At 42.9% G+C, this 19,518-nt stretch overlaps 1 protein-coding gene across 9 annotated transcripts in view; it reads right to left on the bottom strand.

Annotated features, from left to right (window-relative positions):
• CDH11 (cadherin 11) overlaps nt 1-19,518 on the bottom strand; it is a 146,634-nt gene that overhangs the window by 44,881 nt on the left and 82,235 nt on the right. For 3 of the 9 annotated variants that reach the window (XM_060000318.2, XM_060000316.2, XM_060000317.2), the window contains 3 exons: nt 13,792-13,877; nt 13,615-13,671; nt 3,629-4,026 (listed from right to left, as the gene is read on the bottom strand). In XM_060000318.2, coding sequence (XP_059856301.1) covers nt 3,629-3,856 — 228 coding nt within the window. In that variant the 5' untranslated portion in view covers nt 3,857-4,026; nt 13,615-13,671; nt 13,792-13,877. Of the gene's footprint in view, nt 1-3,628; nt 4,027-11,805; nt 11,836-13,614; nt 13,672-13,791; nt 13,878-19,518 lie in introns of those variants that run through there. The other 6 variants (XM_060000315.2, XM_060000319.2, XM_060000323.1 and 3 more) reach the window with 3 other exon arrangements.

Here is a 19,518-nt window from a genome sequence, read left to right on the forward strand (position 1 = left end):
AAAGCCCAGAGAAATGATGGAACTTGCCTAAATCCACAGTTGGCAGGGCCAGGAAGTCATCCAGGTCTCCTAACTACCCACCTGTGCCTTCTGCCTTGACTCTGCTCTGTGTGTTGTAACATGGAACTCCCCCCAAAGACCACATCCAATTTTCCTGTAGCAATAAACTCTTTATTGTACCTTGTTGCCCAACCTCAATTTCTGCAGATATCATCTTGATGAGTTCCTCTGCCCTCATTTTACCCTTTGTGGGAAAAGATAAGCATTACTTTCACCATTCTCATGGGCTTCAAGAGTAACCAAGTGGATAAAAAGCCCTTGGTTCTACCTACTACGTAAGAAAACCTAGTATAAACTAAAAAGCTTTATTCAAATGACATTGAAATATAATAATGCTTACTACTTATAATTATTATCTTATTATTATAATTCCATTTTAATATTATTAATGTGATTTTAATTATTATGAAACCAAGGCTTAGAAAGCTTGTCCAGAATCACAAAGCAGGATTGAACACATTGCTTTAAAAAACTTCTTGTATTGTTTCAGTGTCCCCCAAAATATCTAACTGATTTACAGTGCCTCAGTGAAACACCAAATATTTCAGCTCAGGGGGATACCTGTAGGTACAAATTACATGTTGATTTTAGTCTATAGTGCTTCTCAGGAAAAGAAAAAAAGCATACTTTCCTTCAGAACTTGTTATTCATAACAAGCTATGTGCTGTCATGAAATTATGACTACACATTTCTTATGAATAAGGCAGTTTGCGAGTAATATACAAAGCTATTGGAATACATGAAGCTACAAATGATGACCCAGATTGCCCCAGTCTTCATACAAGTTTCCACAGTGAGGGCAGGATCCCTGCCCCCATTCCTCTGGCTCCCCACCTAACCCCCAATAATTGTTTACATTCATTTGTTTTCCCTGCCTCAGACCTGGCAAAAGTCAGGGGCTCAGCCATGTGAATACCAACAAGGAAATCAATGCAACACTTACTTTAATGGGAGTGTTTAGACAAGGAATGTTTCTAGGGACCTTCGTATATTACATATGAATTCGGCAAGACTCTTGGGAATTAAACGAATTTCATGATCAACCAAATAACTGAAAAACATTCAAATATACTGCTCATTATTTTTATCTTGTTTTCAGAGTTCAAAGTTGGATATAAATTCCTTTTTTTCCCTCTCCAACAAAGATGAGCATGAGCCATACAACCAGCAATGATATTTATTAGTTTCAACACAAAAAGCAGTTTGGCAAACCATTCAGTGCTATCAAGGTATCAGTTGCTGAGGTGGACACAGCCAGTTCCTAACTCCCAAGACTGATGGCATCCCCTCTGCAGAGCACAGCGTGATGCAGACTGTGCTTCCTGCAGGAAATCTAAGAGTCCATGGTTTGCCAAATTCCACTTTTTTTTTTTTTTTTTTTTTTTGCGGTACGCGGGCCTCTCACTGTTGTGGCCTCTCCAGTTGAGGAGCACAGGCTCTGGACGCGCAGGCTCAGCGGCCATGGCTCACGGGCCCAGCCACTCCACGGCATGTGGGATCTTCCCAGACCGGGGCGTGAACCTGTGTCCCCTGCATCGGCAGGCGGACTCTCAACTACTGCACCACCAGGGAAGCCCCCCAAATTCCACTGAGAGCATCTTGTATCACTCAGCCTTCAATGTCATCAAATCAAAGGTTTTTAGGGAACAAGTCATCTAGTCTAGTCCTCCTATTCATGGGGAACTACAGATCAGCATTGTCGCAAAAGGAAGTTCCATAGGATCCAACCACTTTATTTCTTTTTACCCCCATCCAATCCGACATCAGGCTCATTTTCCTGTGTCTAGATTTTCCATCCTCTTCCATCTGCTGACTTTTAGGAGGCATGACACCTGCTTGCTCCACAGAGATGCTGAAATGGCCCTCTAGGTCCTGTCTCTTCTGCACTCCCCACCCTAATACACACCCTGCTTCTCACTGAGAAAGTCCCCGTGGCAGATGTTCTATTTTCTCAGAACAGTTCATGCACAGCTCTCCACATTGTTCAAGCCACACTGTTCCTGCTGTGGCTCAAGTCTCTTCTTCCTCTCTGGGCATACAGCCCATCTCCTTGATGGAAGGAATTCTATGTGCCAGTTATTTCCCTGTGCTCCATTTCTCAAGGATACTTCTACTTTGGGTATAATCTTTCCATTTTGGATATAAATGATGAAATTGCTCTAGTACATCTCTTCAAAAAGGCACTTTTCCAACCCTTAACAATATTATTGAGATGCTAATATGAACCTCCTCCAAAGATGTCAATTCCATAAATATGGAATGCTATTCTCAAGTTAAGCAGCAACTAAGATAACTTCACTGAAATCTATGAGGCTCAGAAATGAGCACCCCACAAATCTGCTCTTGTCCCTTTCCCCCTTCACAGGATAACTTTTACTCATCCTTCAGGTCACAAGTTATTACCACTGTCTCCATGAAACTTCCCTTCATCCCTCCCAAACTTTACCATGTAGACTGAATTGCTAGTGAATTTCTTCATTATTCTACTCCTTGTTTTAGTTTTTTAATTGCTTAGGTAAGTGTCTCTTTTCCACTAGTCCCTGAACTCTTTGAGACCAAGGACTATTTTACCCTAGTTTACCATTTGCCTCACTCTGTACCTTCCCATAGCAGGCTTTATGTTCTTATGTGTGTGAACACCTATCTCCTCGCAGTTAAGGTCACTGTTCTCTAAAAGGTGGCTGTATGTTTTACCATAATTGATATAGCAGGCAGTCAGTTTTTCAAACATCTTTTGTTTGTTTGTGTTTTTTAATTTTGGCTGTGCTGTGCGGCTTGCAGGATCTCATTTCCCCGACCAGGGATTGAACCCAGGCCTCCTCAGTGCACGTGCTGAATCCTAACCACTAGACCACTAGGGAACTCCCTCAAACATATTTTGAACTCTCTACCCTTGCACTTTTTGGAGGGGGTACACAGAGAATGCAGGATTTCTCAGTAGTACTAAGACTCTCAAGCCTTCTGAAATGGGTTTTGCCATCCCTAAGCCAAAGTGGATAACATTCCACCCATTCTATGACACATCCATTCATCTTGTCAAATATTCACAGAGGCGCCCCCAAAGCTGGACTTTGGTACAGGACCTGGGGATACAAAAATGACGCTGTTCCTGATGGAAAGTAGCTTAGGGTCCAGTGATGGAGATAGATGAATATGTAGACATGTGTACTACAGAAAGGAAAGCTATGATGAAAAGAGTCCAGAGCATCAAAAGAACACAAACGATGGCATCCAAGTTTGGGTTTGGATGTGGTAGGGGAAATGTTCCCAGTTGGAGAATGGTTAAATAAATAATCATCATTTCTATTCAGTAGACTACTGTGTAACCATTAAAAAACAGAGTTCTGAGGGCATAACATCAAGTGGAAAACTGAAGTGTTAACATAGATAAGCCTATGAACTAAAAAAAAAAAAAAAAAAAAGGATAAAGGATGTATGAACAATGATTTTGTGGTTTTTACTGATGGCCAGACCATTATTATTTCCCCTCCTATATTTTTGTTTTGACCACCCCTAGTACAGGGATGGTGGAGAGTGAGAAATAAATGGGGAGTGACAGCAGCCTTACCCTGCCCACGAGCACGGGGTCAGGCCCGGTGTACTCCTCTATCACGAAGAACTGGTTCCAGACCCAGCCTCTCTTGGAGCGCTGCAGCACCTGGCCCTCCTTGCCCTTCTCGTGGTGCCCGTGGAACGAGGGTCGCAGGTGGCTCCTGCGCTCCGTGGCGAAGGCCTGGCTGTGGCACAGCATGCCCAGGCACACCAGGGCGGCTTGTAAACAGTAGTTCTCCTTCATTTTTGGTTACGTGGTAGGCACAGGAGGATGCGGCTGTCACCCCTTCCAGCGACTGTGCTGCGGCCTGGCCACTGGTGGCCTCCCACGCGTCACGCCGAGCTCTCTCGGACTGGAATGTTTCTCCTCGCTGAGCACATCACATCAGGGCTGCCCACTTCCCCCGTCGGCCTCTGCAGGCAGAAAGAAAGGTCAGACTAGTCGCAGGCTCCATCCCCACTTCATTTCAATTCCATTCTGTGAACACTGACCCACTTTGGACCCTGTTAGGGCTTTGCTCTGGGTACTGAGGATGCAGAAGCCAGTGAGGAATAGTCCCTGCTCTCTGGCTGTTTACCACGCGGTGGGTAAGATAAACACATACACGAAGAAACCCCTCAAGGTCTACAGGAGGATAAAACGTGAGCGCTGTGGGATCCAGCTGCCCAGGTCTGAGTGTCAGTTTTACCATTTACTAGCTCTGGGTTTGGGGTAAGCCGACACTGAGCTTAGCTTGCTCATTTATGAAATGGGCTCGCGAATCGAACTCACTGCAAGATCTACACAGGGATACACGAGTAATACCCCGAAGTCTCTTAGCACAAGGCCTGCTATACAGTAGACGCTTCATATTTATCTGTTATTATTATGATCATAACTGTGCCTGGGTATGTTTTTGTAATAGGGAAACTTAGGGCATTATGGGTGGCCAGGAGAGGAACACATAATTGATGGGGGGTGAGGATGGAGATGGCAGAGAGTGGGGACCGTTAAGGAGGACTTCCTGAAGGATGGGATGGATGGGCACAACCATCAGATGAGTTACTGTGCTAAGAAGGGAATGGACGGGATGTCCAGGTAGAAGGAACAGCATGCCCCAAAGCCCAGAGCTGGTCACAAGCATAGCACGTCCCAAGACTGTTCGGCTTACTGGACGGTATAAGAAAGGAGGAAGCCAGCAATGAATCCTTCTAGATATGGGAGGTCGGGGCAGACCCTACGATGGTCACTGATGGCCACTAAAACATCTGTCAGTGAAATAATGGGTCAAATTCTCATTGCTGGATCAATATAGTGTCAATTCAGTAAGCAAGATTTGCTCTTGTCCGGTCCAGTGTCCACCCAAGAACCTGAAGATCCTACCTTAACCTGACAGTCTTTCCAAGGATACTTTATAAGCTCTCTCCAACAAGGAAAAGCAAAATAAGACAGAATCCCCACCAGCTGGTCCAAAGGTCTTGTTCCTGGCACCCAGCCATGACTCAGCTACTCATCGATAGTAAAGATGAGCTGCTAACGCCTTTCCATGCCTCTTGTGGTTTCTCACCTACAGTCACTCCAGTCCTCTCTCCAGCACTCTGGTTCTTCTCTCTGGTCCTTAACTCCTGCCTCAGCTTTCTGGACTTCTTCACGGGACTTTGTTTTTCTGGTGCTGGAAACTTAATTCTCCCCTAAGGAACTTCCAAAGCTCATTCTCCTATCTTAGGATCCTATACCTCCTTCTGGACAGTCATCCTCTCCCCTTGGAGCACCTCTCAGAAACAAGTCGGACCCCTAGTTCCCAGAACCAGACTGTCCTCACTACCACCCCCATCCCCAACAGGAGGGACTCTCAGAAAGTTGCTGGGCATGGAGGATGACACTTCATTTCAACACCAGTGGGTCTAAATGAAATTGGTGAGATTCTTTTTTTTTTGAGAGGTATAGTTGATTTATAATGTTGTGTTAGTTTCAGGTGTATGTCAACATGATTCAGTTATATGTGTGTATATATAGGTTTATATATATATACATATATATATATATATATATATATATATATCCTTTTTCAGATTCTTTTCCCTTATAGGCTATTACAAAATATTGATTATCGTTCCCTATGCTATACAGTAGGTCCTTGCTGGTTATATATTTTATATATAGTAGCGTGTATATGTTAATCCCGAACTCCTAATTTACCTCCCCCACCCCATTTCCCCTTTGCTAACTCTAAGTTTGTTTTCTGTGTCTCTGGGTCTATTTCTGTTTTATAAATAAGTTCATTTGTGTCATTTTTTTGTAGATTCCACATATAAGCAATATCATATGATGTTTTTCTTTCTCTGTCTGGCTTACTTCACTTAGTATGATAATCTCTAGGTCCATCCATGCTGCTGCATGTTGCTGCAAACGGCATTATTTTGTTCTTTTTTATGGCCGAGTAGTATTCCATTATATATATATATATATATATATATATATATATATATATATATATATATACACACACACACACACACATAAGCTGCTAATGCCTTTCCATGCCTCTTGTGGTTTCTCACCTACAGTCACTCCAGTCCTCTCTCTAGCACTCTGGTTCTTATATATATATATCTCACATCTTCTTTATTTATTCCTCTGTTGATGGACATTTAGGTTGCTTCCAAGCCTTGGCTATTGTAAATAGTGCTGCAGTGAACATTGGGGTGCATGTATCTTTTCGAATTATGGTTTTCTCGGGATATATGCCCAGTAGTGGGATTGCAGGATCATATGGTAACTCTATTTTTAGTTTTTTAAGGAATTTCCATACTGTTCTCCATAGTGACTGTACCAGTGAAATTGGTGAGATTCTTGAGTGTTGTAGGAATAAAAACCATCACCTAATTCTTTGCTATATGATTTGGATGAAGTGGTTAGATGGGGGGGAGGGGAATAGGAGAGAGAGAGAATGCATCTTGGCAGAGTGGAATGTACCTAGATTTGGAGGTCAGGTAAACGTGAATTGGAACACCACTTCTACATATTTCAATCAGGGTGGCCTTCAACATGTCAGTCAGGCACTCTTAGCCCCCTCAGTCTCATGTGAACAATAGGGATGACAAGAATTGGTACACACATGCAGGGCTGAAGACAGAGAGGGAACTGGGCACACACTGGATCTCTTCCTCTCTTTCTAGAGCATCACAGTCCAAGCATGCAGCCCTCACTCAGCAGAAGGAAGTGCTCTTGCCCTGCAGGTGGAGATGCCCAGAAGACAGGGGTGAGGTGCTTTCTCTAAGAGAGGAATTGAGGAATAATAGTTACATGGAGGTACCACAGCCATCTGGCCTTAGAGGTCTCAAAAATAAGGGAACTGGTGGCATTCTAATTTGCTGGCAGAACCCCTTTTCTTCTGAGGCTCTTTGATTTCATCAACCTAAGCCTTTCTGCTCTTTTGTAATATGGCAAAAATATTATCTGGGGAGGCCACAGATGTGCATTCATTTCAGGCGTCCATCACTGTCCTCAGGACCATTTTATGATGTTTTATGCAAGTCTCTTTTCAGGGAATAGGGAGTTTAGTGTTTGTTGTAGACAGACTCTGGGATATGTAAATGGCTGTGTGGAAGAGAGAGAAAGATTCAAAAGGCAGTGTCATCACTTAACAGCTTCACCCTGAGACTCAGGCATATCAATACTACCTCAAATGCTGTTTCTTACAAGGCAAACTGACTGCATGGAAAGAGCACAGGGAGGGACCAGGAGGAGTTTGATCCTACACTGAGGCAATGTGAAGCCATAGGAAGATACCTGCATTTAAGTCAAAAAGCCAAAAATATGATTAAGAATCTGCCACTTAGCTGGTAGTGGGACCTCCCTCAGCTCCGAGAGTGGTGGCTCTGCCTCATTCCCTGTAAAGTGAAGCCACTGGGTGACATTTTCTACAAGTGGTTTCCGGGTTCATGTTCTTGTTTGGAGTTGGGGTGAGATATCTTGGGGCACTTCTGATTCATACACCATCTCCTTACTATACTGGTTTCCTCTTAATGGTTGGGATGATATCTTATTCACAATTAGATGGCCAATGCCTGAGCTCAAAGCAGGACACCAGTAAAAGCTGAATGTATGATTTGAACCCGATACTTCAAGTTCAAACTTGATATTGCCACCATAGAATCTCAAGAAGAAGAAATAGGAAAGAAAAAAAAGCATATGGTGCAACAAGATCTCTGCCCATTTTACACCATGCCAATTAGTAAGTGTTCATTCACACGGTGACAAATTATCCTTGCATATAAACTGTGAAGTGTATTTGAAAGAAAGGGTTTAATTCAAGTTGATATTTCTGTACCTCTTTCTTCTGGCTGACATTTTGCTATAAAGCACAATTATTCCTGACACTAAATGTGTTGAAACTAGACGACAACTTTCTTTTTCCTTTACAGAAGAAAAATTCTAGCATGATACTAATGAATTTAAGAGTTTCCACATGACCAATAAACAATAAATTTCACCCTTTGTTAAAAAGGTGAAATTATCTATTTTCTTCTGTTGGAGAGAACAGCAAAATCAACTTGCTTTTAAAAGTAATTCCTTGAAACCATTATTTATAAATACTTATATGGCTGTATGTACTATATAAAGTTATTTTAATGGTTAATCTCAGGTATGTTAAGACGAATTTTAAGACATTTTTTTACTTTTTTTTTTTTTTTGCGGTACGCGGGCCTCTCACTGTTGTGGCTTCTTCGGTTGCGGAGCACAGGCTCCGGACGTGCAGGCTCAGCGGCCATGGCTCATGGGCCCAGCCGCTCCGCAGCATGTGGGATCTTCCCGGACCGGGGCACGAACCCGTGTCCCCTGCATCGGCGGGCGGACTCTCAACCACTGCGCCACCAGGGAAGCCCTAAGACATTTTTAAATTCAATTTCAGAGTGAAAATTTACTTAGCAAAAGCTTTTTCTAGCTATTGCTCTAAAAACTTTACAAATAGTAACTCATCCATTAATTTCTATAACAAACTTATGAATAGGTACTGTGAATATTCTTATTTTAAAGGATGGAAACTGAGGCCCGGATAGATTAAGCAACTTCTGCAAAGTTATGCTTCAGATAAATTGTAGTGCTGAATCTGAGCCCATGACGTTTGGCTCTAGAGTCTGTGTCGTTAGCCAGTGAGCAATACCAGCTATCACCACTTGTTGGTTTCTGAGATTCATAAGGAGACGATATGGACACTGTGATAAAAACAGTAACCTAGATGCCACATGCAGTAAACCAGTATGAGAACCTAGTGTATACTCATAATATGACTATGATGAAAATGTTAATAACAGTAAACATTTGTCCAGTGTTCTTGTCTGCCTAACATTCTTCTAAGTGCTTTCAATGAGTTGAGTCATACATTTTCACAATAAGTCTGCACAATAGTATTATTGTTATCCCCATTTTACAGATAAGTAGTCTGAGGCATAGCAAGATTAAGTAACTTGCTCATAGTTCCACAGCCAGCAAGTGGAGGAGCTGAGATATGAACACTGGATGCTTGGTTCCAAGACCTGCATTGTTATCCCCTATAATCCCATGTGATACTGCCTCTCTAAGAGAAGGCTGAAGATCAAATATGGACACATATCATAAGACATACCATAATAGTCTAATGATGAAAATAATTTAAGTTTTGGTGGCACTCTGGTGGGGGGTAATACTGTAACTAAAATATTAAACCAAACTAGAAAGAGGAAAGCATTTTATAGCAATGATCAAAGTGAAGAGGAACAGGAAGTGATTATATCAGTTCATCAACAACACAGTACAACCAGGTCCTTGAACAGCACTAGTACACAAAAGTAAGTCTTTGCTTTTTTATTTTTAAAAAACCCTGTTTCAGGATTTCTATATGTATAGGTTAAAAAAGATGTGTTCAGAAAGATTATTATTATTTGTAAATGCTTCTAAAATCTAGAGATCTGGTTGATGTATGCAGTGGTACAGAGTCTGCAGGAATCACTCATGAAAATGAACAGGAGACCACCCTCCTAAGAAGACCTTCATGTTGTTAACAACTAAGGAAATATATCAGTGTTCTAACTGGTTTTAATAAAGACCCCCAAGGCAGTTCTTGAACAGTCCTTCCTTTTAAGCACTTTCTAGCAGTATGCAAGAATGTCTAAGCATTGAGGTTCCACTAAAACATACAGGAGGACTTTATTTTATGATGGGAGGATATTGCTTGCAAGGAAAAATAAATGTTGTTGAAAGTCACAGGAGTAATAACATAACAGGAAAATGGATTTGCAAAACCACCAGCTCTAAGTGGAAGGCTCGCCCCTCTATCTTGAGAGCAGATAGCCCGTCATAAGCTACTGAGCCTTGAGCATAAAACTCACTGTGTTTGCTTTTGTCTCCGTTAAAGAAAATGACATACGGGTGTTTAAGTATATTTGGACTCGTGCTGGAAATTGTTATCGGGTAGAGAAAAAAAGACGAAAACGCTTAGCAAAAATCAAACGGCTTTGGTTTTTTAGCTTTCTCCTCCCCCACAGAGCTGGAAGGATCAGACAGGCTGACCTGTTCTTTTCATTTCCAGGGAGTTAATTTACAGTTAAAGACAGGTTATCTTTACAGGTTATCATTACATTAAGAATATTACCGAGCCCACCACAACTCAAAACCTTATTCTGCAAGTGCAGTGTCCTCTTGTCAGGAGCTCAGGGGCTCTGGTCCCCACTGCAACAAACACAGCTTTGTGACCAATCGGATTCCATTATGCAAATTAATTCAAGCATATTTTATTCCCCGTTCAGATCTCATCATTCAGCACTGAGCTGGTCTCTAGTTTCAAATCAAATCACAGGAATTATGCCATGTCTGTGGAAATCACAGAGAATGGAGAGAGGAAGTATTACAAGAACTACTGAATCACATTTCTTCCCCGATTTCTACGCTTGGAGCAAAGCATAAGCTTGTGGTAAGTCACTTCTGCTCAGGTGCAGAATACACAGCAGAGACTGCCCAGCAGGCATTGTATATGTTACTCCACTCTCTGATACCAAATTCAAATGTTAAAGTAGGTAGCTAAGGGCTTCCCTTAGCTGGTGGCGCAGTGGTTGAGAGTCCGCCTGCCGATGCAGGGCACACGGGTTCGTGCCCCGGTCCGGGAGGATCCCACATGCCGCGGAGCGGCTGGGCCCGTGAGCCATGGCCGCTGAGCCTGCGCGTCCGGAGCCTGTGCTCCTAACAGGAGAGGCCACGGCAGTGAGGGGCCCGCGTAGCGCAAAAAAAAAAACAGTAGGTAGCAAAGAGGGCTCCTTATCAATGACCATGACGTGCTTTAAGGGCAAGTGGAATGTTTAAAACTGTTCCATGTAAGTTTCATTCTCTGCTTCTAGAGAAATAGAGAACCACAGGAGTGTCAGCTTTGGAAGTGCAAAGATCAGACCATGCCTGGTATTGGGAAGGCCTGGGTCCAAATCCTAGTTCCATCACTTATGGGCTATATAAAGTTAGGTAATGATAGTTGAAATTATCCTTGACGAGGTGCTTGATTTTTCTAGTACTCGGCAGTATACTCAGGGCTTGATATACACCATTTAACTGTATTTTCACCACAACTGTATGTAAATATCACCCACAATATAATCTACCAGGAAACTGAGGTTGTGAGTGATGAAGTAAATCACTCAAGGATACACTCTGAAACACGGGCAAGGCTGCAATTCAAATTCAAATTCATGTGACTGCAAGACCCATGCTTCGGCTTTGCCTGGCTCCCAAACACCAGAGTCCATGTTCCTGATCTTCAACACAAGGACATGGTTCAGACCATCTCCAAGGATGGTCTAAACTCCATATTGTATTTGACATTGAAAAAAATCTTCGTTAGATGTGAAGTTCATTTGAGCATGTACAATCAGCCTTTATATTCTTAGGCTTTTGTGGCCACAGAGTATTCTAGAAATCCATCTTAAGTCCCCAGACCCCAAACATATAGAATCATTCACTGATTATTTATTAATCTTTTCAAGTAATTAAATCATCTTCAAATGATAAGATGACTAAACACAATCTGTGATATGAAGAACTTATTATTTTTGCTCTACTCAATCCTTAAGGTAGTCTTTTTCTTACTGTAATATTTTAAAATGTTAATCATTAAGATGAATAAAATATATCATCACATACAGTTAATAACACTGTCATCAGTATCATCTTGGGCTATGAATACACACCCTATATGAATGTGTGGAAAGAGAGAGATCTTATTTTCCATTTTTCTTCTGCATGAGTGAAAGTACCTGAGGGAAGATTAGGGCAAAAATGGTAATGATAAACAGATGCTCGACATAATGTAACGTCATTTGTGGTATCAAAGGCCTGTACGTAAATCTCTCTTTGTCTCAGAGCAGTGAATATCTATAAAGCTTTCTTTACTTCCTGGTTCCTTCATTCAGCAGTAACTTTTCACAGTGCCAGACCTGGGTTGGACCCTGGAGGCTGCAGTGCCTCTCTGATCTGTAGACTCTACTCAAACAATGGTGAGACAGTTGTCTAAGCAGATAAATGATCGTATGATGTGATAAGTGCAAACAGGACTGGGTAAAAGAACACAGAGGAATCAGTGACCACATCTCTGCAGATGAATTTGTAACATATCACTCCTGCCTTCTGGCACTTGCCTACTCCAGCCCCTTCCAAGCAAATACCTATATTAACAGTCTCCCACATCTGGAGTTTCCACTCTCACCCAGAGCCATGGATGACTGAACCACATATAGTCCAGTGATAACCAAACCATAAACCAACCCCTGATTTTATCAAACTGTGTAACCTCGTTCAAAATGATAACCTGGGGGGCTTCCCTGGTGGCGCAGTGGTTGAGAGTCCTCCTGCCGATGCAGGGGACACGGCTTCATGCCCTGGTCCGGAAGGATCCCACATGCTGCGGAGCGGCTGGGCCCGTGAGCCATGGCCGCTGAGCCTGCACGTCCGGAGCCTGTGCTCCGCAACGGGAGAGGCCACAACAGTGAGAGGCCCGCGTACCGCAAAAAAAAAAAAAAAAAAAAAAGATAACCTGGGTGAATCAGATTCACTGGGGAACTTTAATGAAAGAAAACAGGACCATTTGCCAGTTAGTAAGGGAACTGAAACAGAAGGTTATGAGGCACCTGGGGGATGGAGTAGCCACAAAGTGGCATCTTAGGGCCAGTGTTTCAGTGAAATCAAAGTATGAGCAAGTCAGTTAGAAACCAAACAGAAACAAACATGGCCTCTGTCCCTGAGCCACGCAAATGGCAGAGCACATGGCCCTGTTATCTGAAGATCTTGGCAATCAAGGACTTCCTCCAGCTGTTGTCTCCACAGGGCCCAGCCCTACTGATATTCTGTTTCTGAATTTCTATGAGGTTGTTTGCACTGCCCTCCCTATACATCAGATGACAATTAGCCCCTTGTGCATGAGCTAACTTGAGTGCTTTCTTTTATCATCAAACAGCAAACCTAGTAAACTATCAATACAATAATCAAGAGGAAAAGTTAGGTGGTTCTTCCCCTGGTCAAGGGTGAAGTACTATAGCTGTGGAGATCCTTTGTTCAGATGTAGAAAATGCCTATTTCTTCTCTAAATTTCCAAGGAATACTGGGCAATAGGGAGAGGTGTACAACAAAAGTCAAGACACTTGTGTTGTAGCAAAGGTTCTGCCACTAAACAGTTGTATAACCTTAGAAAAGACACTCTTCCTTTGGGACTGAGTTTCTCCTTCTATAAAATAGAAGACTGGCAACAGCCTGTTAAGGAGCTGTCTAAAGGAGCCTGTGAGTCTGTGCTGGGCTGAGACACAGCAACTTTCCCTGGATGGAGAGAGATGAAAATTCATTTAGAAGGTCTGGATCCTGCTGCACTGGCAGGGCTGCTCCATGCACAACTCCAGGAGTCCCACTTACATCAGATATAATGTGAATGGGGCCCTCTGGGACTGGGCAATGCAAGACCTGCTAATGTGACAGGTATTAAAACCCAGCATTAGGAGTCAGGACTTTACCTGATGGCCAGTGGGAATCCATTAAGTTCTCTGGTCAGGAGATTGGTGGAGTCCGAGCTGTCAGGGGTATACAGGATAAACCAACATGAGAAATGGCAGTTCTGACAAAATTGTTGAGAGCATGGGCTCAGGAGTCAGATGGGGTTAGAGGATTACAGCTCAAGAGTTACTACTCACTACGTGTGTGACTCAGCCTCTGTAGGTCTCCACACCGCAATGCTGAAGATGTGAAGAACACCAGGACCGGTGTTAACGGGGGAGTTCTAAAATGAAACAAGATGGTGCATGAAGAGAACTCCGTGTAGTACTTGACATGGGCTGGCACACAGCAGGTGATAAAGACGATAAATTAGGAGTTTTGTTCCTTCAACAAGAATACATAAATAAGTACTATAAGCCCCGGATGCATGAATATGGCATATAATACACATACAACATGCAGTACGGTGCAGGCCTCACAAAGGTCTCCAGGAGGCTGTCCATTAAGGAGATACAGACAAACCGATATTTATAATAGGGATTGCTAAATGCAATGATACTAATATATGAGTCCAGGGAGACTCCTGGAGTCACTGCAATAGTTCAGGTGAGAGATAGTATGGTTCTCAACTAGAAAAATAAGCCTTGTATGGAGGAAAGAAGGCCTTTCTAGAAATCATGCAATGTGAAGGGCCTTGGGAACTGGACAGATTGAGGATAGAGGATGCAACTGCAGTCTGGGGAGAGTGAGAAGACAGTGGTGCTACTTCTGGCCTCAAAAGAAGAAGACACTGGTTTGGGGATAAAAAACATGAGTTTGGTTTTAAACATATTAAGCTTGTAAAGCCAATGGATTGATGCTCAAGTGGAAAGCTCAGAGTAAGTCCAGTTCCCAACTTCTTCCAGTAGTAGGTATTGTCAATGTCAGCATTTCTGTTTCAAGTTCGGACATTTTGTTGCATTAATTAATCTTAGAATCTCAGAACTGGGGGAAATCCTAGCTTAGATTTTCCACTATTCATCCTTCTTCAACAGACAGATGGCAAAACTGAGATACAGAAATGATAAGTAACTTGCAAAATAAAAGACAGCATGAACAAAACCTAAAGACCTCACTGTATGGAGCGAAAATATAGGAGGAGGAACAAGTATCGACAGTGAAAGATAATTTTTATAACATCTATCCTGCCCTTTCCCCTCAGAACCTGGATTAAAAGCAGTCCTCCTTTTCAAACGATTTCTATGAAACGGCCAGTCCAGGTTCAAGAAAGAAACAGACATTCAGAAATAAGGACCTGGGAGCTCTTTAAAGATGATCAGTGGAGAACTGGAAGAGGAAAAGCAATCTACATGTTCTCGCTAGAATGTGACATCCTGCAGAGAACCACAAAGTCTGTTTTTTAAAGCATAAACAATAAGAGGAGGAGTTATCCCAGGGTGGCCTTAATAACTGACAAGGGCTTGATGTGGTTTTTTGAAATAATTACTAAGGCGAGGAGAGAGAGAGTGCCTCCAATCACCACCTCCGAGAGCCTTTAGAATTCTGAGAAGGCCAGCCTGTGACCTCAATCCACTGCGGTCCCTGTGCATCCGTCCAGCTTAATCAGCCGCTGAACAGGAGTGAGGAATGGAGAGTCAAGCTGCTTCCAATTATCAGAAGCTTGATTTTTACCCGAGTGTGGGTGGGCTGTTCTGGAGGTCTCTTTCTAATGGACCTCCCCAAACTATGCTATCATTGCTAGGAGTAGACTAAACTCTGCCGTATTTTAAATGGCTTTTTTTTGTATCTTTACATACCCCACAGAGAGTCCCTGCCCCTCCTTGTTTTCAGAAACCAGACACCAACAATAGCTTCATAATGATCGCATTGTGGTTTCAAATAATCCAATCTTTGAAGCCCAATTCTTTCTTTTCAAATGCACTAACATCAGTTATCAAAAGTAAGAGTTTTTTTTTTGAAAAAAGTTAAGCATAAAAGAAAAGTAATGGGATACAGCAAACTAGTCAAGTGCCTTGTACGTGTGCAGAGCATTTTCTGAAGCATATGCCAAACACTCTCAGACAGGCAGGACTTTCAAAGGCAACGCTAAGTGTCTTTTGTGGCTCTCAGATGATATGGTTCACTTAATTAGATTTTCTATAATCCCAGGTTAATCCTATTGTGAATTACAGACGTGAGTTCACTTGCTTGGCAAAAACATCTACTGCTACAAATGCATTTCTGGAAAAAATGCATACCTTATAATTCATTACCAGAGTCATTATCACAAAGAGACCTACTTCATCCTCTCTCTCTGCCAGGAAGAAGGACCATTTCCATTCGTTTGATCACACTGTACTTTTTTTTTTTTTTTTTAGCGGTACGCGGGCCTCTCACTGTTGTGGCCTCTTCGGTTGCAGAGCACAGGCTCCCGACGCGCAGGCTCAGCGGCCATGGCTCACGGGCCCAGCCGCTCTGCGGCATGTGGGATCTTCCCAGACCGGGGCACAAAACCGTGTCCCCTGCATCGGCGGGCGGACTCTCAACCACTGCGCCACCTGGGAAGCCCACACTGTCCTTTTAAGCAACTTAATAAGGGCACTTTTAACCTTTCCTTTTCCCTAAGATTTGGGAACATAGCCAAGTTCTCACTGAATTCCTTGCCCCTGACTACAGTGATGTATATGCCGACATGGCCTCTGCCCCTCATAGGGCTTAAAATTTAGACTATAGTGTCTCAAGAACTTTTCTGCATATTAGAATTAACCAGAGGGGAGCAAGGTTATTTGAAAAATCCTATTGCCAAGGCCTTACTCTAAACCACTTGAAAGCAAAGAAACCAGGATTCAGTATTTTTGAAGTTCCCCGGGTGGTTGCAGTGTACATTCAAGCTGAGAACCACTGATCTAGAGCTATACCCGCCAATATGGTAGCAACCTAGACACATGTAGCTTTTAAAATTTAAATTCATCTAAATTAAATGAAATTTAAAAGGTACTTCCTGCACATGCTAGTCCCATTTCAAGTGCTCAACGGTGATTTCAATCATCGAAAAACAACTTCTCTTATTAGTCAGCGTTGGTCTTGGGCACTAAAACATCCTCATCTTAAGCAGAAATGTCTGTTCAGGAAATGAAGGTAGACAAAGAACACTGTCTAGGCATTCAAAACCTGCCATGAACTCATTGCTTACGGCCAATCATCTAGACCTCAGTTTTCCTATCTGTGGAATAAAGGGCTGGGTAACACAGTGACTCTCCACATGACATTAGCAGAATGCCTGGAAAAATCAAGGGATAGGACTACAATGGGTGGGGGATGGCTGAACCAACAGGCCCCGTACTCCACAGCAAACAGGACACACAGCTAGACTGGGCAAAATGCTTCCTTGAAAAGCAGTTCAGCTGCATTAGAAACAATAAAGGAAAAAAGAAACCGCTTCTGAGATCTTGATATCTAACAGACTTGCTGTCTCAATACAGCAACAGTAAGTAAGTTCCTGCTTCAGTGCCTATAATCTCCTGGTTTAGGGAGGAGGTCCGGGCTCAGGAAACCGTGGGACCACTGACAACCGACAGCTCACTTCACCTTTGTGAATCTGTTTTCTCTTATGAAAAGAAAGGCAAATGATGCATGACCTCCCTGGCTCCCAAGTTAAGTTGAGGGTCGAATAAGATAATGGTTTGGGAAGCTCTTTGTAAACGCATAATGTGGGCTACACAAGTGAGGGGACGCATGATGAGATGCTGACAGCAGCGGCAACTTCCATTTCTTTGAGTAATTTTTAAAGTTTTGGCTTTTAACCTTTAGTGGTGTGGATTGTAGATAAATGTAAATGACCTGTTACTCTTACAGAAAGGAGATGTGATTTCACTCCTTTTCTCTGATAAGGTTATAAAATCTGCCAGATGCTACAAATGTACACGGGCATCCTTGTTGTTTGCCCCAGGACCAGAGGGAATTCTGTAGTGGTGACTTGTGAAGACACTGACCTCCTTGCCTAGAGGATGGTGTGTGTGCTGGGGAGAGGGGGCTGGCTGATTCCAGCAAGGACCCAGACTTGATAGGGATAAAGGCCAGAAGTTTCTCTGCAGAGACTAAGGGGTCTTTCAGTTATCCTTGATATGGGATGAGAATGGAGCGATGATAAGGAGTATGGACAAAGCTGCCAAGTACTTGTCACATGAGAGGGTGGGCTCTCCTGACCAGATGAGTTAGGGAGGCCATCTTGGCAAATCACTCATTCTCCATTCAGCCTCCTCTTGAAACAGCCCAGTCCATGGGGAAGAGGGGGGTGGCATAACTGTTAGTGAGTTATCATCTACAAACTAGGTTCTGTTTTTTTGAGCACCTACTGTGTGGTAGGCACCTTGCTAGGTGCTAGATACTTTATGTAGATTCTTCATAGCCTCTCTCCCTCCAGCATCTTTGAGTTTTGCATTATCGCCTCCTTTGTCCAGATAAGGAAACAAGGGCCAGAGGAACTTCACTTTCAGAGCATTCGGTTTAGTTGGCACCTGAAATGAAATTTGAAGCCATGTATGGCCCATTCGGAAGCTCTCATCTTTCCACCTTTGATGATGAACGTCTCTGTAATTGTCCTCTGAAGGTCTTAATTTTTCCTTCTGGGGATGCTCAGAGCTCAGCAGGATCTTATTCCACATCACAACCACTTAATAAATATTTGTAGGATCTCTGCAATTGTTAAATGCTGCAAACTTAGGTGAAACATATTCTTTGCTCTCAAGAAACTCAGGTTACTAGCATTTTTAGAGAGTGCGTATTTCCTCCAAGAGTCTTGCAATTAATTCTCCAATTCAAACAAAACCAGTCCCCTAACATTTCCTTAGAGGAATTGCCCCAACCCTTCCCTAGGTGTTCTCCAGCCTGCCCCACTCTTCCAAACAGTCCTTGAAGGAATGAATCGTGATTTCCAAACCTCTCTCTCACAACATTTTCCACTTTAGAACAAAATTTTCCTCTATATCCTTCACTGCCTCAGCCTCAGAGAAAGTGCTAATGAGTAATAATATGCAAGTGGTGCAGGGAACTATAGGAAGGCAGCCAGACAATAAATGTCTTCCAACAATAGGAACCAGCCCAACGTGAGATAGCTCTGTGAGATCTCATGAGCTAATCATCACTGAAAAGATTAGGTATGTAGCTCATGGAAGGAAGGATTATGCCTTCATGGAGGCAAGTCCCACACATCAACAGTTCATCTGAGGGCATCCAAGGTGAGGCCCAGAAGTATTCTCTGACAGGAAGACCACGGGTTGCTTCAATACCCACACTGCAAAGGAGATTCAATCCTGTTTTTAACAGCAAATGGAGAGGCGGTGAAAATAACCTTTTTTTTTAACAAAATTATGTAAACAAACAAAAAATATAAAACTTTAATCAGTGTATAGAGCACCAAGGTGACAAAGTACAATGGGATATTTCCCAGGTATGCCATGATGTCTCCCCAGGAGAAGCATGTACAGCAGGGGATGGGTTCTGCCCTTGCTCTCAAGAATCTTACATCCTTTAATCAAGTACCTCTTTCCAAAAAGATTTTATCAGAAGGGCAGACTTTTGCAATCCATGGTACTGCTGGTAAAGTGGAATGGGCTCTCTAGCATCACCCACTACGGGGAAGTCCCTTGGACCAGAGTTGCCCCAGTCACACAAGGGGCAGAGGAAGACTGAACAACAAAGTAGTTATTGTATAAGTCATGAACTTTATCATCAAGGACTTACTTAGCCTTCCTGGCAAGACATCCATGACAGAGATGCCCACTCTTGCATCTCAAGGATGGCTGCCCTCAGGGACATAGAAACATGACTTGGTCTCCTCATTCAGTCTCTTCCTGCTTCTGAATACAACCTCTTCACTGGGTATCCCAGGCGGGACCCTCTGCATCCCCAAGGTCTAAATTCCCATTCTCCATCTTCTATGCATA

The sequence above is a fragment of the Delphinus delphis genome, chromosome 20, assembly GCF_949987515.2.
Source record: "Delphinus delphis chromosome 20, mDelDel1.2, whole genome shotgun sequence".
Taxonomy (NCBI): domain Eukaryota; kingdom Metazoa; phylum Chordata; class Mammalia; order Artiodactyla; family Delphinidae; genus Delphinus; species Delphinus delphis.